The sequence below is a fragment of the Diplotaxodon limnothrissa genome, linkage group LG4 (assembly GCF_057381915.1).
Source record: "Diplotaxodon limnothrissa isolate DT_005_m linkage group LG4, D_limnothrissa_male_GT1.1, whole genome shotgun sequence".
Lineage (NCBI taxonomy): Eukaryota > Metazoa > Chordata > Actinopteri > Cichliformes > Cichlidae > Diplotaxodon > Diplotaxodon limnothrissa.
Window position 1 is genome coordinate 19,264,768 of NC_140599.1, and position 21,762 is coordinate 19,286,529.

A 21,762-nucleotide genomic window follows, 5' to 3' on the forward strand; every position below is an offset into this window, starting at 1 on the left:
AGCGGTCTGCGAAGAGTGTGGGAGGCATGCCTTTCAGCGTTGGGCAAGCGAACTGCGGCATGGTCGTGTTTAATTTGGCTATGAAATTTTATGTTGTAGTTATTATTATTGCAGCTGACTGCCAGTGCATATATGATGGGGAGGTGTAAAGTTAGAGCACTGAAAGCAATGACTGCGCGTTTGAGCAGCGGGACTTGACTAGGCCGCATGAGCAAAGAAAACGAAGGTAAGAACTTATTTAAAAAAAAAAAAAAAAAACTAAATAAAAATACAACCCGCTTGAGCTCCCATCTGTAACCAGGTATTTTGGTCTCTTTGTGAAATAGGATGGTGATTGCTCTAGTGGATGTTTTCTGCACTTCACGTGGACAGGGTGGTGTCATACAGTCTCGTGGAGGACGGCCAGCAGCGAGGTATGAAGTCAGAAATGTGAAGTACAGAAAATGTGTTTTCCCTTTGGTTCATGGATGATGAGTTTTCGTGCGTTAGACTTCTGATCTGAAAATGAAGTCAGAATTGAAATCTGAGTTGAGTCACTAACACAGGTCAGGATTTGTAATCAATCAATCACATGCACTTAAGCTTTTTTTTTTTTTTATCATTTTCTGCACAGGGGCCTTCAGTGTGAATGGATGTTCAGGATAATGACACAGTAAGTAATTTGAGTGTAATCCAAAATGATTGTAACTGATAAGTCTTCTGATAAATTTGAAGACATTATTGATCTGCCCCCCTCAAAGATCTTTATAAACAGCTTGTTAACAACTGAGCTTATTTGTTTTCTTCTTCAGGGACCAGCCTGTGATGCTCAAGAAGTGGACCCAGGCTTGAAGTTGCAGTGTCTCAGATAAACATGTTTTTTTGGGGGGGTTTTTTTCCATCTTTGTTTTTATTTTATTTGTACTATTTGTATTTGTTCTATTTTTATTGTATATATTAATCGACATCTGCGGGTGGACAGCAAAGAAAGAATTTCATTGCACAGAGAAATGCCTTTTCTCTTGTGACGCATGACAATAAACACTTTGAATCTTGACTCTTTAAAAAGAATAAAGCATTTTTCCACAAACCAACAGCGTCGTTTTTGTTATTTTAACTTATTTCTGGGCACTCCTCTGAACCTGGCTGGCCTCTTCCGTGGCCACTCGAAGGTGGAGAGCAGTGCAAGATCAAGTCATGTCTTGTCATAACTGGGGTTTCTTGGCTTTTATTTCACCAAGTCTCTCTTTTAAAGCAAGACACAGACTCGAGATGAAGTTCAGGTATAGTGTTCTCAAAGTGTGGAAGCTGCCCACGTGACGGAGTTTAACATCCGTCTGTGGTGTCAGCACATCTGTTAGCATTAACACTTAATTTGACACCACAAGTCAGATGTTTAAAAAGAAGAAATGCAGCCGGTTAAATACTGAATATTTTTGTCAAGTGAATGTACATCCACACACATACTATTTTTAGATTGTGAAGTGTTGTCTTTCATACTTCACGTCCTTGATTCCTCTTCCCCCAGATGAGAGCAGACGGGGCTAGGAAAAACTGGTTAACAAAAATAAGATGCCACTTATGACATGGGACAGCGGCATCATCTCATAAGTGGCTGTTATAGCCACTATATTTATAATTGGAAATGATAAAGTTCATTTGTTGAATATCTTAAAGTCCAACTCTCAGCAGGCTTCATATCATCCAGTGATGTGCCACCACTACTTCACGTGTATAAACACTTCCACAAATGACACCTGTGCAACGTCTCTACCCACAGATTTGTTTCGGGAGTTGAGACAACTCTCAGCAGATCAAACTATCAGTTTCCAGGTCACGAGTGGGAACACAGAGACCTTGCATTGTCTAATTTTGTGGGTTGTAGCCTGTGGATTGTGCTTAGCTAACATGAGTGGCACCCTGTGTGGTCTTCTGCTGCAGTAGCCCATCTGCTTCAAGGTTTGTTTGGTGTGTAATTAGAGGGTGCTCTTCTGCATACTTTAGTCATAACACGTGGTTATTTGAGTACTGTTGCCTTCCAATCAGCTCAAAGCATTCTTCCCGCCCTCCTCTCACATCAGTAAAGCGTTTTTCACTGAATAGTTTCTCCTTTGGAACATTCCCTGTTACATTAATAGATGATTGTGCAGGAAAATCCCAGTAGATACCAGCCCATCTGGCATCAACAACCATGCCAAGTCAGTTAAAACACCTTTCTTCTCCATTCTGGTGTATCTCATCTTGATACGCCTCAACTCACTGAGTTGGCGCCTTGTGATTGAACAGGCGTACCTTATGAAGCGAAACAGCATAAAAATGCATGTCTTCTGATGAGAATCTGGCTCCGGCTTCTCATTCCTCATCTCTTCTGTCAGAACATCAAATCCATACGTATTCTTTCCGAGCAAAAAGATTTTATTGATCCACAATGATCAGAAACGTAACATTCTGCAACATCACTGAACACAACAGCAATGTTTGATATTGTCATCACTTGTGCAAATAAACAACACCGAGACATGAAAAACCAAAATGGGCATGTCTTAACAGACACAGTAATGGCACAAAGACTTTTTTTCCCCCTTTTCCTATTCTCAACTGATGCAAGAAACACGGCGGCTCACTATGGAGGAATGTTTAATTTACTTTAAAGGCACTTTCTGCCTCATACACTTGTCAACACACATGTCTGGACATATAAAGTAAAAGTCACCTGTAAAGCAGGGCGTCTTGGCAGATTACAAAGATCCTGTAGTTCTAGTGTATGTCATGTTTTTCTTTAATGTGTACAACAGTAGACAGCATTTAAAAAAAGGAAATCAATAAATAATTCAACAGAAACGGAGCATTCATTAGCTGGATGTCTGCTGAGAGCATTAAATAATATGGCTAATATCCAGTATGTTATTGATTTAAAATAAAACAGCAAGAGTGGATGTCCCAGCTCTTTAAACTACACATTTCTGAGTTTATGTGTTTCCATTTAAACTAAAAGTGTTTCAGTCTCCTGCTCATTAAAATCACTCCCTGCAGATTATTTTTCTCCATCTTCTGAATTTCTGTTTACCTCATACACAACCCTCTGGTTTCTTTCTTTAAACCACACTGAAAGATTGCTTTGGCAATAAAAAATAGAAAATTATTACTTTTTGTCGACTCTGAACATAACACGAAAAGAGCGCTTGAAACATGTTGCTTAGAAGCACGTTTTTAGTGAATGAGCTATTCCATTGCACAGCTAAAGAGCTGCATTCCTATGTATACATTCAATAGACCTAGGCAATGTTTTGCTGCTGCGTTTGCAGATGTACTTCAATTCACACGACTCCTCTGTAAGTCCTATGACACAGGTAAAAAGCATAATGACAGTCCTTTATTCTAAACAGGCCCGGTGTCTTATAGACGCAGAGCCGTTGATTGGTTTGCATATAGGTGCCAGGCAGCCGGCACAGGCAGCAGTGTGAGTGGTTGATAAATGTGTCTCGACATCCCTGTGAAACATGTAATCACAGATGCTGGGGTTTTCGGCGAAATCGCCTGCGAATTTAAAGGAATATTCTGTCAGGTGTTTGCTCGCTCAGATATACACAATCTTCGTTTAGTGGCCTCAGGAGTTCTCAAAGAGTTATAGTAACAATAAACCAGTCAATTAGAAACGTCACATAAAAGGTTTACACTGTACAACTATCACGTTTGGGGCAGCTGTACATCACAGGTATTATGGTTCCTCTGGTTGGATCGGATGGCTATTTGTCAATCCACCATGACACACACACACACACACACACACACACACACACACACACACACACACACACACTTTAACCATGTCCCCCAAAAAAGTAATTTCATCAGAGTGAATCATAATATTTGATGTCACACTAAAACTGTGTGAATGATCGGCAGTCTGTGAGTCACTGTTCTCTTCTGTTTGCTTTTAATAGCCAGATATGAGTAGATTTCAGATCGTTTTGAAGCACAGCCTTCATGGAGCGGTGCGACAGCAGGACTGGAGTACTGGTAAAAATACCAGGGAGCCGACCGAGCCCACTGCTGGAGCTGTGATCTCTGAGACGGGGCGGGGACATGGCGATAAAAAGCTTGTCATTGAACACCTCGAGCAGCGTGCCTTCACATGTCAGAGACATCAGATTCGGGTTCTGGATCCTTCAAGGCATCATTTGTCACAGTAAACAAGTTGGCATTTGAACGCGTATCCATGGCAGAGTGCATTATGGGTAGCCACACATCATCCATGTTTGGCATCACAAATATTTTCTGTGAAATGATGAAAAAAAACAAAAACAAGGATTAGCAATAAATATGGTGGAGGACAGTGAAGCATGTTTACTCGAAAACCACTGTGAGAGACTATTAGAGGAACAGAACCTATAAATTCTAGTTTTGTCATCAAAAACATACAAAATGAAAACAAAAATAAAGTTTCAAACTATCTCTTTTAACAAGAAAGCAACAAAGCAACCCTGTATTGTTATGTCTGAAACCCAATAAAGCCTGAGTCCAGCGTTTGTTGAAAGCCAGATGTAAACACTTGCTCACAAATGACAACAGTGTGCACCGCAGCGCTATATTTTACTAGAAGCATTGTGGAGGGGGCCAAAACGTAATTACAGCCCCTGAGGAGGAGGCAGAGATAAATGTTGATGTGTGGTAAACCTGACAGGGACAATTTGCTGCGGTAGTTTGCAGAGGTGCTCTTTGTCCTTGGTGAGTAAACTTTGAGCTTCTCGGCCATGCCAATGATAGACTTTCAAACATCAGTTGATAAATACCACAGGATATGACATCATGCACTAAATGCACCCATGTTTACAAAAAAGGTTAGGGTGCTGTGTTAAACGTAAAAACAGATTCCAGTGATTTGGAGTTTTTTTTTTTAACTATATTCAATTGAAAATAGCACAATGTATTAACAACATATTGGATTTAAACCTACTGGTTAAAACTTTCTGTTTGGATCTACATGTTCCTCCTATGCACACATGGGTGGTAATTCTAAATAGGCCAAAGGTATTTTACATAAAGAACATTGGTTTAAGGCCAACTCCAGGCCTCGAGGGCCGGTGTCCTGCAAGTTTTAGATCTCACCCTGGGTCTACACACTTGAATCAAATGATTAGTTCATTACCAGGCCTCTGGAGAACCTCAAGACATGTTGAGGAGGTCATTTATCCATTCAAATCAGCTGTGATGGATCAAGGACACATCTAAAACCTGCAGGAAACCGAGCCTCGAGGCCTGGGTTTGAACACCACTGGTTTAAGGTATATTCGGATGTGCTAAATACTTAAAATCCCTTGTTCAGTTCCAAACAGAGTGTCAAATTCAAACTGAACACTCACCAGCCACTTCATTACACCGTGCTAGTACTAAGTTGGACCCGGTTTTTACCTTCAGAGCTAACTTAATTCATGGCACAGAATCAATAAGGTGCTGGAAACATTCCTCAGAGACTTTGGTCCATATGGACATCACAGCATCACACAGTTGCTTCAGATTTATAGTCTGCACATCAATGATGAGAATCTCCCATTCCAACATTTCCAAAAGGTTCCCTATTAAACTGAGATCTGGTGACTCTGGAGGCCATTTGAACATGGTCACTGTGTGTTCAAGAACACAGTTTTAAGATGATTTGAGCTTTGTGGCATGGTGCGTTAACATGGTGGAAACAGCCATCAGAAGATGGGTCCACTGTGGTAACAAAGGGGTGGATGTGGTCAGCAACTAGAACCAGAACTAGCCCAAAGTCCACAAACCTGAATCATTAATACAACACAAGACAGATCCATGTCAAATTCTGATTCTAATGATCATTGCAACAGATATCAAGAATCGTCAGACCAGGTAACATTTTCCAATCTTCTGTTGTCAAATCTTTCAAATTGTAGCCTCAGTTTGCTGTTCTTATCTGACCACACTGGCACCCAGGGTGGTCTTCTGCTGCTGTAGTCCATCTGTATGTAGAGATGCCTTTCTGCATATCTTGGGTGCAATGAGTGCTTATTTGAGGTACTCTTGCCCTTAAAACAGTCTAGCCATTCTCTTCTGACCTTTTACATTGGCAAGGCATTTTCATCCACACAACTGCTGCTCACTGAATATTTTTCTTTCTTTTCTGACCATTCTCTGTAAACCATAGAGACGGCTGTGTGGGGAAATCCCAGTAGATCAGCAGTTTCTGAAATATTCAGACCAGCCCGTCTGGCATCAACTACTATACCACATTCAAAGTCACTTACGTCACCTTCCTTCCCCATTCTGATGCTCAGTTTGAACTTCATCAAGTTGTCTTAACCATGCCTACATGTCTTAATGTATTTGCGTTTTGCCATGTGATTGGCTGATTAGATATCTGCAATAATGAACAGTTCAGCGGGTATAGTAAATGAAGTGACCAGCGAGTGTAAATTTAAAACCATGCAATTCCTCGTTTTTAACAATTGAACTTGCAAATGGACAATAAGTAGACTTTATTATGACTTAAGATTAGATTTCACCGGTGCTTGTTTCTCCCAGTGTATACCTGGAACTCCTGATCCAGTTTCTTCTCAATCCACTCTGTTACATGCACCAGCGTCACCTCCCTTTCACCGAGTTTGGGCCGTGCTTTGAGCTCCAGGTGAGGCGGACTCCGAAAACCATACCTGACAGCCAAAAAGAGAAGTTTGTGATAATCGTGTTGAATTTTCAGACCAGCTTCATGAAACAGATGTCGATTGATGGGTTTTTCCTTAAATGACTGCTTCATTTCAATTAAAAAAAAAAAAAAAATACATATTAGCAGTATTTAAGGAGAAAAAAGGTAAAAACATGGAGGAAAACATGCAAAACATATATAGCATGCAACAGAAACAGATTTTTCTATATGTTGTTTTAATTATATTTTTCTTAGCACCTATTTAGTGGCGCAAATAAAGAAGTTCGTATTAATTAAGCCAAACATAAATCAGTGTGTATTTAAGGCTTCAATGTTCCACATCTTTAATGGAAAACACACCTTTGTGCCCTCATTTCTTAGATGTGATTAAACATTTTTATTCTCTCATCACTTGCTTGTGTTGTTGTTTTTGCCCAGCAGAGGGTGCAGTGCTATAATCTCAAGCCATTCACATAGATTGTGACATACCAACTCCATCCTGCAATTTTCCACATCCTTCTAAACATACCATATCCTGTCTGTGGGGGGAGGTGGGATGTTGACAGCCAGAGTCCCGCGGCACTCTTGCACCTCTACGGTGAGCAACAAGGGCGTGTTGGATACTTCCTCCATCTTCTTCTTGATGAACTCCGTCTCTGTGGCTTTCTGGAAGTACTTCGACTTGGCTATCTTGTCCACAAAGCGCATGATCTTGCTGGGTCTGTGGCCTCCCACATAACTACGCGAGTCGATGATGGAAACAGAGGAGGAGGGGAGACAAGGAGTGAGTCAGGTTCATAATTAATTCATAACGGCATCTCTTGCTACTCAGCACCCACTATCGAGGGGCTATGTGTGCAAGTGACCGGGTGCTACATTAAATCATCAGCGAGCCTTCAAATATGTATGTCTGAGTGGGTGGCTGGTTGGATAGAAAAAGGAAAAATGTTCTGTTTCAGAACCTCAGTACGAATGTTATTCTGCTCATTTTCAATTCGGAGGTGCACTAATGTTGTTAGAAAGAGACATTTGCTCACCCCTCTGCTCCAGGCAGAACAGGTTTGTCACTGAGGAGTTCTGGAGGATCCTCCTCGTCCGATGAACCGGCACTAGACGATTCCTCGTCACTGTCTGCCAGACAGTATGTCCGTGGCCTTGACCTGTCACGCACACATAAACAAGCACTCATGTTGCAAAGTCAGGCCCCAGTGGCTTTGCAAAGAGCCCTTATCAATCACTATTAATTCCCATTAAATGTATCCCAGGAACTACTTCTCCACCGATCTCACTCAAAAAAAGATCCAATAACCCAAAATGTATTGTTTCAGGGACAGCGACTGTAGGCATCCAATTCCCAAACTCGCCAGTTTACTGTACACATGTCCACAGCGGTAAGCATCCACGGGAAGGATTAGTATATAAAGAGAAGGAGGGAAAAGGCAACACGACAAAAGGGGAGGAACTGTGAAAAACGCATGTGACAACTAATATGGCTCTAAAAATGCAAATGCACCCGATTACCATCCGACTCAGAGCTGGTTTTCTTTAGCAGAAAATCGAATCCTTCACACATTTTATTTTGGCACTGTCACTGAGAATGAGACAATAAGAAGAAAAACAAACACGGAGGAATCAGGACAAGCTGTGGAGGACGACTCTAAAATCTGGAAGCCTTCTTAAAAACAAAATAAAATCAGACCGAGCTTCACTCAGCTTCATTATTCTGCATAAAAGAAGAAATGCACTTTTAAAGCCTCACCAATCTTTCCCATGTTCTCCAAGGCCCTCGCCCTCCTTTCCCAAACGGGCCAAGTTCATCTTGGTCTCCAGCGTCATGAGGAAAGAGCCCGTGTAGGAGACCTCCAGATCAAACCACAAACCTGAGAAAGAAAACAAAGACTTATGATGTTTTTTATACCAAACCCATGCCTGCTGACATCCTCGTCAATAGCATAAGGAAAATCAATAACAACCTAATGATTTGTGTTTAATTGTTGCAAGGTTAACTGTAGTGCTCATCTACCTAAAAAAAGGTCACCTATCAGGAAGCAGTTCTTTATTAAGCTACTTCCTGTTTACACGTCCCACTCCTCAGCGGGCGGCAGGAGAATTATTCAGATTACGATCCCCCTGCTGTTTGCACAGCGAACGTCTGCAGCCGGTAACTGACGTTTATTATCCCCTCTGTCTGCCCCCCTCCCTTCTCTTCACTTTCCCTCTCCCTGTAAATGCTCATTGATTCGTACAGTCTGTGTGACAGCAGTGCCAGAGAGAAGCTACATGACAGCAGCAAGACACATCATGGAAGACAGTGTCTCATTGTCTAGCACGAGACAAACAGCAGGAAGAGACCGTCTGGATTTTCTCATTAAATTTGAAGGAGCCAACACATCTCTACCACAGACAGATGTAGAACCGGGAAACATATCACAGCAATCGTGCATTAGATATTCCTTTAAATCGCTCTCATTGTCATATAGTGTGGTGAATTTGCCTCCACATTAATAATTTCCATTTGTGCAGCATGTGCATGACCAAGCAATTGCAAAAGTGACGCTTCAGCCCGACTCTCCTCTGAGCTAATTATGAAATGTCTGCATGCTAAGATGGTTAAAATGGTTCTGTGCATACACTAACGTCAAGAATGTTATACCCACTTGTTTCTTATAAGCCTCTAGCTCATTTTCACATCTTTGCACAACTGACAAACATCAGTTTGTGTGTATTGTGCGGTTATCGAAGCACAGTGTAAACATTGTCAATCAAGCCATGTCTCCCCATAAATAAGGCATTGAGAAGCTGCCTTTCCCTCAATTTTACCATCATCACACAAGAGAAGAAATCACAAGCGTGTTCAGTTCATGCAGGATGAAAGCGCACATTTCATCATCGGCTAATGATGCTTTGTTAGTATATATCTGAGGATGTATAGGTTCAGACACATTTGTGAGCTCTGCAGACACCCTGCTCCAACAACTGAACAACAAGAATCTTTAGACCTAAGATCAAGAAAAACTGAATGTTCTTAATCTGGAATTGATAAACAAAAATTTTAACACGGCGGCTCCTCATGACATTTACATTCACTGGACACTTTATGAGGTACACCTTACTAGTTGGACCCCCTTTTGCCTTCAGAAGGGTCTTAATTCTTCATGAGACAGATTCGAAAAGGTGCTGGAAACATTTCTCACAGATTTCGGTTTCAAAGGTGCTCCAGAGATCTTGAGCTCTGGTGACTGTGGAGGCCATTTGAATCCAGTGAAGTCTTCAGCATTCGACATTTTTCTTCTGTTGTCCAATTTCGGTGAGCTCATGTCAATTATAGCCTTAGCTTCAGCAGGTCATCTTGACCATGTCTACATGCTTAAATGTACTAAGTTGCTGCCATGTCATTGGCTAATGACGCATTCGACCAGTTGAACAATACCTAACAAAATGGCTAGCAAGTGTATAATCATCATATTTTAAGAAATGACAAATTTAAAAAAAAAAAACTAAAAAAAAACCCCCACCCCAAATGACTGAAGCTTTTAACAATCTCTTTTTTTTGCCTTAAACCAGCTGGAATTAATACACATCTCTGCTCTGTTTCTGTGTCAAACTAGTCCCTTTGCTCAGGCTTAAAGCAGGCTGGGTGAGTCAGTGTTTCAGTAATGGATGAGGGGGAGCCAAGACATGAGGTTTAATTACTGTGGCTTAATAGAGCAAACATGCAGAAAGGCTAGACTCCAGAGGAGAGAAGGACAGAGTGTTGGAGGGTAGGGGGTTATGGCTTAATCTAGCGAGAAGAGGAATAAGATGGAGATATGGTATGAAAGGTGAAGAAGACGGGTTGGGGAAAAGACAGAATTAATAAGTGGCTCGAGTAAGATAAAAATAAGAAATCTTGAAAGCACCCACAAAAATGTAAAAAAAATAACACACCTAATGTAATTTTCTTCCTACCTTGGTGGTCCACTGAAGGTTTGGAGGCACGGAGGATCTTAGGAATGGAGAAGCCCATGTCTAGCTCTGTCAGAGTCAGCTCATTCATAACATATGGCAGCTAAAAGACAACATGTACGGAAAAAGATACAAATACAGCCAACGCAAAGACAAATCTCTATCTCTTGAGGAAATCTTCTTGCATTTGGATATTACTAACTGTAGCTACTGCTACTACTACTACTCACCCTGATCTTACTGAGCTTCATTTGGATCTTTTTGGAGACTACATTGGCCCAATATTTCTCTCCCAGGAAGTCCCAGAATATCCTTCCCAGAAATGCATTTACCCAGGCCTCAGGCTCCGCAGTCTCCTCTGAACTCCTACGCAGCTAAAGGACACACATACATGTATGAATGGCAGTTTTGAATATCTATAATCATTTTCTGCATCAAGCTTGAGCTTGATATATTGAGTTTGCTCCCAGCAACCCTTCAGTAAGATTCACTGAGTTGCCAGTGGTTCGGAGCTCTCTGGGGTAACTTCAGGTGACAACAGACTGATTTAGTTGATATTGTGGTTTAAACGTGCAGACCCCAGGGGGGGCTTTTGATAGATGCCCACTTTGGATGACAATCTTTTTCTATTCAGCCTGACATGCATCCATCTGTCTCCTACCTTTTTGGTAGTCTGGGGGCTGCTATCCGGGCTGTTCCTAGCGCTGTCAGTGGCAGTCGGGCTTCTAGGCGGCACCTGGGGACTCACGTATTTGGCCATGTAGACATTATAGTCCAACAGCATCTTCTGCTTCAAGCCTGCAGTAGAGCCACAGGAGAGAGCGGCGGTGGTCTCTCTGTGACGAGACTGAGACTGAGACAGCTCCTCCAGGCTTCCCCGGCTGCTGCTCCTGCTGTCAGCCTCCAGGCCTCCGACAGATTGAAAGCTGCTACTGCGACTGTGGGAGGGTAAGAAGGCTACAAATGGAAGGAAGGAAATGTGGGATGTGAAGGGGGTGTTTTGACACAATTATGCTAGAACACGGAACATTTTTAGTGATTCCAGATTTGTATACAATAATAATAAATGCTCAAAATTGAATTAGCCTTAGATAGCTGTCAGCTATTTTTGTATTCCTTTCTCACAGTAGACTGCAGCACTCTGAATTAGCATGCTGTACACTGCTTTCCAGTAATCCAGCCCTACCTTTACTACCTTTATCTCCTGACCCACACAATTTTGGCATTTCTCTTTGTATAAGGCCTCCTCCGCACAGGCTTACATCCCACTGTGGAAAGTGATGCTATAATACGCTGATGCTCTGTGCTTGTAATCCTGCTGACCCACCACACTCATCGGTTCACTTAGTTGAGGGGATTGGCAGTCCCTAAGCTGGGGCTTATGCACAGATCTGATTGCTGCGCAGTTGCCTACTTAATAGAACGGCTATTCTGACATCGAGGAATGGCGCGTGTCTGTGCAAATACAGGTGTGTAAAAAAAAGAAAGAAAGAAAGAACATGGATAACAAATGCTTTACGTGTGTGTGTGTTTGCACCTTGATCTGGGAGAGTGTGAAGCTCACCATTCTTGCAGATGCTAGGCAGACTGCCACCTCTTCCCTCTGATTTCATTCGGGATGCTAGAAGAAATCTACGGAACCACTCTTCCTTTTCCCGACCCGTCCTCCCGAAAAGGTAGATAGTCAAATCCCCGCCTCCAAAGGTTGGTTTTTTGGGTTCCTCTGCTGACGCCGATCCTTCTGCCTTCTCACCCTTGTCCGTTTTCTCCACCTTCTCACTCTGAACTGTCGATTTTTCTTCCCCAGCTTCAGGCCTCTCTCCCTGGGCCTTGGACATGAAGTCATCCTGCTTGGCCAGCTCAATGCAAATGGGGTATTTCTTGTTCCAAACTCTCTTCCTAGCCAGGCTCTGAGGCATCAGGTATATCTGTGGGGTATAAAGACTGACTTCACTAAATCAATCTCATGAACATGAGTGCTTTCTTTATTTCTTTATTGGTGTTTCTAGGGCAACAGAATGATTATAAAGAAAAGAAGATAAAGAGAAAAAGTGTTCACATTTTTATGCGGCAGATTGATACCTGAGGGTATGAGTGGAAACAACTGGTGGCAATAAATGTAAGAATATGCCTGTTTTCTGTTGATAAGTAACCAAGATTTGGCACCATTCAGGGCTGGAAAGGTTCATGTACTTCTGCTTTTGTTCTTGCTATAGGCCAACAATTCTCTAATACATACAGCAGCACTTCATTCATCCCTGTGGTTGTAATGGGTTGGAGCGGTATTGGATCTCAGATTAAAACAATAACACCATGAGCAGAAATTGGACCTTCAGGGATGCTTTTCCTGTACGAGTGTCTGAATAAACTACACACTAAGTATCTACAATAATAACTGAGAAAGGGCACTTTAGGAAACCAGAGAAGAAGAGTAGGTTAAGGGTACATGATGAAACCTTTTGCTCTGTGATACACTGACATGAGAAATGTCAGCTGTGCCTTGAGATATGCAAAACTGTTGAATCAGTGCGCTAGTACACAAGATACACAACTGTGTATATAAGGTCAGTGACCTGTGATATTCACTCTACGTTTACACACAGTCTACGAGTCACAAGCTGTGATTGTCACTGAGCATGACCTATTAGCGAGCATGCAGTCGGGCAAAGGCAAATGTGACGGGACGTGTGCTCGATGTCACTAAATGTTAAGCTTATCATCAAGCACAGTAATACACTGAGGAGACGCGCACACACACTTAACACATTAATTTCCCCCTCGTCTTTGAGTGGTGTTAGCAAAAATCTCTCTTTCCATGACCAAAAGGTTTGTTTAAACCACCGCACCTTGCTGTCAGTCAGGTCGTAGATCTTCTGGCTGATGTAAGTGACGTCAGGTTTAGGCTCATTGTGTGTGGCACGACGGGAGATGTTCCGGTTGGGCTTGGACAGACGCAGGACTGAGCCCTCTAGACGGACGTAAACGGAGTGGGTCAGGGTGGCGTGGTACGTCTCCGGGTCATAGCTGTGGATCTCATTCATCCAGCCCTGCGAGAGAGAAGCAGAAGACTTTTCAGCTACAATGAAGTAAAACTCGAGTCACCTCTCAAGACTTTTGCACAGTCTTTTATACACACATCAGATTTTCAGTTTAAAACCAGAGAATTAATTTGCTCAAATTAACTAAGTAACCTCCTGAGATAAAAAATGAAACCATCATTAAAGTGCCAAAAAACGCAGTTTATTGAATCTCCACTATGTATCACATACCATTGATTTAAAAAGACATTCTTGCTTAAAATTTATGCAACACAGCAAAAGATAAAGTGGGGCATCTGAGACTTTGTGTATTCCCAAAGAAAGACAAGTATGAAGAAAAAGACAAAGCTTGTTGGACCGCTTCCCCACACTTGTGTGCCCGAGGGGCTGTCGTTCATCTGCCTGTATCATGTTCTGCAGAGCTCCTCTTTTTGGAACAGCTGTGGCCTCTAGCCATCAGGCTATCCTGTGCAATCGCTTAGTACCCACTAAGGCACACACACATACACATGCTTGCATAACTCTGTCAAATTACTAAAGATTTCTCTTCTGATTTTCTGAGGTTACTCGAGAATAAGGAGCAAACGGTGGTGCTGTCATTAAAATGTTTCGCTTAAAGAAAAACTGGAGCCATCACTGGAGAAGAAGTGCAACACAACCTCGTGATTCCCCAACAGGCTGCACAGATTGAATTCTCATCCAAACTCCTACCTTTTTGTTCCCGAAGGGCACTGTGTTAACAAAGGCAATTCAACTGAAATAACAGAGTAGAAACATATAGTCTTCTTCAGAGTAAGGACAAACTGAACATAGGCACCACACTTGGGAAAACTAATCACAAGTTTACTTTTGAAGTCACATGTTTTGCCTTTACCTTGAATATCCCTGGTTCCTTAATATCCAGCTGGGCCACATTCCATTGCTCTATCCTTCGCCTCCTTTTTCTGCTCACTGATGAGGAGGGCTGAGGGGATGACAGCCAAAGCACGAGCAACGCCAACGCGAACCCCGCTATTATCCCGTGCACTACTGAGCACACACAGGGTGGCACAGGAAGCACCAAATACCAATACACCAACTGTGTTAAAATAATGAGACCAGTCACGGGTAAGGTCTCGGCCTCCTCTTCGGCTCTCTCGTCCTCTGGATCGAGCTCACTACACAAACCAGTGCTACCAGTATGGGGTTGCCGGGACCCAGAACGATCACCGTCCGGTGTCTCTGTGTCAGTACATAACTCAAAGTCTTCGCTGTACAGCTCACAGAAGTCCTCGTCTTCCTGTCGAGCTACCAGGGCTGACATCGAACAGCGGCCCAGAGTGAGAGAGGGAGATTTGTGGAGGGCAGAAGATGAGGCCTGGGTGAGGGCTGGCGCGAGTGACGGGAAAGAGAAAAAACCTGACTCTGGGCCCTTAGCTGTGGGGGTTTCTTCCTCGTCTTCTCCTTCTGCCCCTTCCTCCTCTTTGATGCTGTAGTTGTTGCCACCTTCTCCGTGTCCATTTACCGCTGTTACTCCGCTGAGCTCCGACGCGCTGGAGGACAGCGATTTGGCACGATAAGCAGCACTTCCAGCAGACCCCGTACCAGACTCATCCCCCATTATCTTACTAAAAAGCTGCAGAGGGTCTGACATCACTTCCGATAGCCGCCGCTTGGTATCCTCTATCTTGGCCTCCACCTCTTGGACTTTGAAGAAGGACCTACCATCTGGAGACATGATGGGGGAGGAGGGGGCTGTTTTAGAGTCTCCACCTGCTTGAGTGACGATGACGGGACTGGAGGATAAACGGGGTTGGGAGAACTGTTTGAAGAGTTGCATGTTGCGAGGTGGAGGCCGATGGGATGGCTGTATTTGCTGATGCTGAAGAGGCCCTTCCGAATGGTCAGCCTTGGAAGCGTCCGTGGACAGAGACTTAACAAAAGACTTCATTAAGTGTCGATGACGTGCGTGGGTTGGTGCTACGGTGGAAAGTGAAGGGACAGTTTCTCGAGACTCAACGTCATTGGACAAAGACCTAACCAGACTAAGAAAAGGCTTGGAGGATGACAGTGCTGCAGACTTGCATGGTGAAGAGGAGCTGGAGCTTGCGGGGGAGGGATTGACCGGGAGCCGTTCAGACGGCCAGGAGGAGCTGGCAGGAGGATTGGAGGAGAGGGTGGATGTGGGATTAATAGTCAAGGCAGGAGAGTGTGTGTGTGGCTGAGGGTCTGAGGGCTGCACAGATAAGGTGGTAGATAAAACTGGGAGAACAGCAGGTCCCGAGGGGGTGTCTGCACCAGCAGATTCAAACAGCAGTTCCTCTTTTGCTTCCAAGCCTGTAGCAACGCACCGGTCATCAGCTGCTGAAGCTGGACCTTGAAGCCCCCCTGTACCATCGAGGACAGACTTGTCTTTAACAGATCCAGCGGGTATCCCAAAGAGCTCCTCTTCCTCATCGTCTTCCTCTTTCCCCAGAGCAGAGAAGTGTATGGTGATGGTGTCACGAGAGTGGGAACGCTGGACCTGCAGCTTGGGTCCAGGGGTGTGACGAGGGGGCGGAGTGGCAGCATGCTGGCCACTTCCCCTGCTGCTGCCGCCCTGACTGCTCATCATCACCCTGCACAGGGCTCACGGCCTGGGGGGGGGAAAAACAAAACAAAACACAGAGACAGTGGGAACACGTGGTTAATAAAAAACAATGAAGCAATAGTGCATCAGTGCAGGGGGGAGGGAGGCTGTAGTGTTTGTAGTACAAATTGGCAATTCGATTTAATCAGCGATTTCAAACCAGACGTATAAGTACCCTGAGGGCCACTTCTGCAGTAGCCAGGGGATAGGTGGGAAGATGAGATCAACCAATGGGGGGAAAAAAATTACATTGCAATTTAATTACAGAATTGAGCAGGCCTGAACAAAATGGTCTGAGCGGAAAACTACTGGAAGTAGTCGATAAGCAGTAGAAAACTGACACCCATAGAGAATGACAGCCAAGTAGATAAAAGTATAAATTAAACTATTAAATTTGTTACCCAGCAGCACAAAATACATTAATGGCTAAACACTTCAAGATTTTTACTATGCATCATGAAATTATTGGTTGCTAACTGCCCTCAACTAATAAATGGTAAGCTAAAGAAGTGTCTACCCGGTTAAACTGACTGAACACATTCCTGCACGAGGTGCTGTTGATGAAAGAGTTCTCGAGTTCATGTGACAACTGCAGAGACCCCCACGAGCTCTAAATGCACTCCTTGTACATACAGTACTTGAGACAGAAAAGAACAGCCTTGCAGCTTTCTGTTCACCCTAATGTGAGTGGACTGGACAGGTATGTCTATGTTCCCCAACCCATTAGCTCTCATTATGTAAGGTTGTAGCCGGAAGACCGAGTTGCTCTCAGGCCAAGCCTCTCTCTCTCTCCCGCTCTGTCTTACAAGCACCCAGTCACTCATCCCACTATGGCAACATGATTAATGGGTTACTTCAGAGCTCACAAGTCTCAAGAAGAAGGGCCATCAACATTTCAGCTGTGTTTAACTCCACCCTCCAAAGGGGGAAAGAATGCAGCGGGTTAAATACTGAAAAGAGGTGAAAATGAGAACGGATCAAAAGAAGGAGCACTCCAAGAGCTCAAACCTCCCCCGAGCCAGCTCACTCTCTGGGCGGCTTTTCATGAGATTTCTTTTTAAACATTGAAGTTTGCAGTACAATAAAATTAAAGCATTACAGGTAAGCAAAGTTCAAACATGACATGATATTTGGATGCAAACTAAAACGTGATATTTAGAATCCACATATACCAGTATGACTTCCTGAATGTTGCCAATACAAACAAAGGCAGCAGCATTTTAAGACCAGTTTTAAAGATAAGAGATTCTATAAAGGGTTGACCTTATTTGACCTTAAAAAAGACAAACATTCACATGACAAGAAAAAAAAAAACCAAAACCCACTTTCCCTCACCAATCCAAAACAATATACGGGTCATAATGACACCACAAAGTGGCCGTTCAGCTGAAGCGATCACAGAAACAAGGCGTCTTTTGTGTAGTCGACACAGTGGAACCGCAGTCGTTCATCATGCAATGATTTCACTGAATGAGGCCTCGCGTCGTTATTGAGTTATTGTGCTTGTTTATTCTTCCTCATCCTTGGTTAGCATGATCAAACAGTCAGAGCACACATATGTGCAAACATGCTGTTTGTGCACACAACACCATGCAGCCTCTTTGGTGTTGGGGCTTTCAGCTGGTTGATATAAAAAAAAAAAAAAAAAAAAAAAGGTCTGTAATGGAAGAAGGAGGGATGGGAGAGGGACAACATAGCAGTAAGCTTGTGTGATTGTCTGCATTTCTGAGAAAGCCTCAGTGCCCCTTAGGGGCTCTCTGGTTGGCACTGTATCTCCAGAGATTGCATTTGCCGGGATGGAATAACAGAGCGTTTGACTTTCCCAGCCAGCCATTCACTTGGCTGAGCTACAATAGGTTTTGTGTGTGTCATTTTCAGTATATGCGTGTGTGCTGTTGGTTCTGCCATGGTAAGTGCTAGGGGCAGAGCAGATCGAATAAAAACAACAAAAGAAAATGACAGATACAGGGAAAAAAAGAGCAACATAAAGAAGAAAGATGAAAGGCCACAGGGGGTCTGCAGAAGCAGCAGACGACCTTTCAGAGACAAGCTTTTGAAGCAGAATTTACTTAAAGACAGGAGGAGAGAGAAAACAGGGAGGACGAAAAAGATGAGGGGAAGTGGATGAGAGTGAGAGGAGAGCATGGAGAGGAGACAAATTAAGTGGGGAGACAGAGTCATGGAGATGGGAGAGGTTGTTGTTGTCATCAGAGCCTGAAGGACGAATTAAAGCATTATGGAGGCTGACAAGGTGAGCAGGGAGCAACGTTTCCAAGTTTTCTCAGAGTCAGGTTTTAGCAAGGTGCAGCCAAAAGACAAAAAAAATAAAAAAATAAAAATCGCACACTGAATCAATGCAAAACATAGCACGCTTGCACGCACCTACACCTTTTAAGGTACTGTTCTCCTCTGTAGACGTAAGGTTTGCTGTTAAGATGACTGCTATTCAGGTTCACACCAACACTGTGTTTGCTGACACACCCACAGTTTCGGGTACTTCCTGTCATCAAAGCTCCACTGCCATTAAACGCCTTGCGTGTGTTTGTTTTAGCCACTACTGTGAGACGAGAGGAGACTGGCATGGAGACGAGACTCATCCAATTAATCAATGCAAGCATGGCCTCTCTAATCAGCTCAAGCCAGCCCTATGGAGACTTCAGAGAAAGGGAGGGAGGTTAAAAGCAGCAAGGTAACATAATGACATAAGAGGCTGAACAGGCTACAGGGCAACAAGCATGTCAGCACAGGGCACAGCGGCCCGTGTAAAAGGTGTTCAATGACGACTTCTACATAAAGCAATGTTTTTGTAATGTAGAGTCTGCTAATCAATATTATACACAAAAACATCCTTGTCCAATACCAACATCCTGCTTCAATTCAAAGTGCATCTACTCCACAGAAATTCTCTGCTATCCATTATTAGACACAGAAAGGGAACATGAGAAGTGGGCTGCTAAAGGAAAGGTGGGAATTTTAGTCAACACTGGGTTTTTAGGGCCAGTACCAAGTTGTTGTTGTTTCCTAGTTAATCCCAACCTATTAAGTGCATCCCTGTAATTAAATAACAAGGTGACTGGCGGGTGTTCAGGACAGCCCGGCGTGACCTCGCCTAAAGTCTGCAAAGTTCATTTCCGCAAAGACATTTTACCTTTAGATAAACAAACAGAAAAGAAAAGAAATAAAAGCAGGCGTGCAGGAGTGACGTGAGCCCACTGGGTGAAAAATGGTTGCGAGAGAAGAACAGAGAGGACATCAAAAGAAGAAGCGAGTCAGCGAAGGGACTGAAAGGGGAGGGCGACGGCGGGAAGATAAATCGAGTGAGACAGAGAGATCGGAGATGAACGCAGGGTGCAGGGCGGGGGAGGGGGATGATGGCGCAATTGATTGTCACTAACAACCGAGATACACAGAGGCCTCACTCACTAACGAGTGCACGCACACTCACACTCTGTGGACTTGTGATGCGCACAGTTGCCTGGATGAGTAGGGTGCAAGCAAACCGAGACAAAGGGGAGAATAGTCTGAGCAGCTAAAGCGAGCGGAGGGAGAGAAACAGAAAAAGACACAAAGGTCGAGGAGGCTTTGTCGCCGAGCACACGAGTCACACAAAAGCTCAGAGCAGGTAAACACACGACCCACCTTGTTTCATACTCTGCTGCTCGCTCCTAGGAGAACGCAGGTCCCAGTCATCATGGGCACCCTGGCCCTATTGTACTGGACTTTGTTTGCTTACATGCAGCATATTGCACAGAGGGCGAGTCAGAGCGTGTCAGCTGGGAAAGAATCCAAACATTTCCCACCGTGACCTAAATCAGAAGAGTCGAACGCAAATGAAGAGAGGTCATCACGATCATAGACCAACACGAAAGCCGGACTACGCCCGCTTTTATCAGCCAAGGAGTCCCTGACTTGACTCTCACAGTGAAGAAGCAACACAAGCAGTTCTTAAAATAGCTCTGCGAGGCAGTGGAGGTGTCGTCCCCCAGCACCAGACTGGCCGTTTACAGCGCACAGATGGGAGACTAAAAAGGATTTAAGCAGTATAATAGTATATTCAACAGACAAAGACAAGATTTAAAATCGCTACTAAATGACATGAACTTTTTTTCGTAGACAGGCAGTCACAAAGCGCTGTGCAGAAAGGTTAAAATAAAGAAAACATCAAGTAATAAAATAGACAATATAAATAATGCAAATTCAAAAGTGTTGATTAACAGAAGGCCTGTTTAAATAATAAAGTTTTTAACTGCTTTTTACACAGAGTCAGCCAAACGTAGTTGTGGTGGTAGACTGTTCCACAGCCTTGGTGCCACCGACTGAAAGGCTGAAAAGGGAAGAAAATTTAGAAATAACAGAGTCATCAATAAAGCGCCTGCGCCTAAAAAAACCTTGGGGAAGAGACTCTGAGTTGACAGACACATTAAAAGAGACTGACTTATGGTCGCTAAAAACAACGTCATTTAAATTCACGTGGTCAAGGGAAATGCCATAAGTGAAGACCAAGTCCAGAGTATGCCCAGCAGTGTGAGTAGGGCCTGATACATGCTGAACAAAATTAAAAGAGTCCATGATGCTCAGGAACTCCTTAGTGGTACTATTTGATGAGTCTTCTGCATGAATGTTGAAGTCTCCAACAATGACGACCTTGCCCAGTTTAATAGTGGAAATTAAAAGTTCTTGCAAGTCTGCCAGAAAAGATGCAGCAGACCCAGGTGGACGATAAATTAAGATACCGTACATGGGCTGATCTCTTCCAATTTTTATCACGATCATCTCGAAAGAATTGTAACAGCTCGAAGAGATCATCTGGCATAAAAATGTCTTTTTTTAAAATTACAGCTGTTCCACCTCCTCGTCGAGATATCCGAGGTGCACAGAGAAACGAACAGTCTGCGGGACAAAGCTCTAAAAGATGTGAGACTTCATTCTCACGCTGCCACGTCTCAGAGATAAACATAAAATCAAGCGTCTCTGCACAGAACAAGTCATTTAAAATATAAGACTTGTTGGCAATTGAGCGGGCATTAATCAACATCACCTCTGTAAAGATCTGCGATCGTGTCTTGTAGTTCCTGCAGTGTTGGCTTATCGTGAGCTGGTTACTTACCAAGAACATGACTTTTTTTTTGTTCTTTTTCGAAGTGTTTCGAATGGCTCTTTTAAGGATGCAAATAAGGAATTAGACTTTTAAATGTATGCTAATTTCACAGGTTTTTAAAACAGAAATCTGAATAATGGCTGAAGCAAGATTCAGAATTCGTGCTTTGATTTGTCAACATTAGAGTTTTTTTTAGAGAGGGGATTATATCTGCATTTATTATTCAGAAAAATTCCAAATTATTGTCAGCAGCCGGGAATAAATCCATTTTTGATATGCAAACAAACCTTTCGGTAAATCTGTAAAGTAAATGACGGCAAATTTATTTCGGGCTCGGTGTGTGAAAAAAAGAGAGAAAATGGGTTTTAATGTGTTTTTCACATTTTGTATTTTGCATTGCAAGTTTTCTCAAATGTATTCTTTAAATATGTGT

At 43.3% G+C, this 21,762-nt stretch overlaps 1 protein-coding gene and 1 long non-coding RNA gene across 2 annotated transcripts; one reads left to right on the top strand and one right to left on the bottom strand.

Annotated features, from left to right (window-relative positions):
• Positions 1 to 14: 14 nt before the first annotated feature.
• LOC146633652 (uncharacterized) lies at positions 15 to 653 on the top strand. The gene is made up of 3 exons (XR_014906161.1): positions 15 to 226; positions 327 to 413; positions 614 to 653. It is a non-coding gene; the product is annotated as an uncharacterized LOC146633652 (long non-coding RNA).
• Positions 654 to 3,884: 3,231 nt separating this feature from the next.
• On the bottom strand, positions 3,885 to 19,927 carry tex2 (testis expressed 2). The gene is made up of 12 exons (XM_085352393.1): positions 19,871 to 19,927; positions 14,498 to 16,238; positions 13,432 to 13,632; positions 12,150 to 12,513; positions 11,247 to 11,542; positions 10,816 to 10,959; positions 10,589 to 10,688; positions 8,400 to 8,520; positions 7,678 to 7,800; positions 7,170 to 7,379; positions 6,527 to 6,647; positions 3,885 to 4,257 (listed from the first exon to the last, which is right to left on the bottom strand). Exons 2-12 carry the CDS (start codon positions 16,214 to 16,216, stop codon positions 4,111 to 4,113), a joined length of 3,546 nt encoding a protein of 1,181 aa, XP_085208519.1. The 5' UTR covers positions 16,217 to 16,238; positions 19,871 to 19,927; the 3' UTR covers positions 3,885 to 4,110.
• Positions 19,928 to 21,762: the final 1,835 nt, after the last annotated feature.

Excerpts from the sequence above, each read along its gene's own strand:
- tex2 (XM_085352393.1), bottom strand. The coding sequence starts at position 16,216 with ATGATGAGCAGTCAGGGCGGCAGCAGCAGGGGAAGTGGCCAGCATGCT. Across the intron at positions 7,380-7,677 it reads GTTCTGCCTGGAGCAGAGGG|TTATGTGGGAGGCCACAGAC; the intron begins GTGAGCAAATGT and ends CGACTCGCGTAG. Across the intron at positions 6,648-7,169 it reads CCCCCCACAGACAGGATATG|GTATGGTTTTCGGAGTCCGC; the intron begins GTATGTTTAGAA and ends TTTGGCTGTCAG.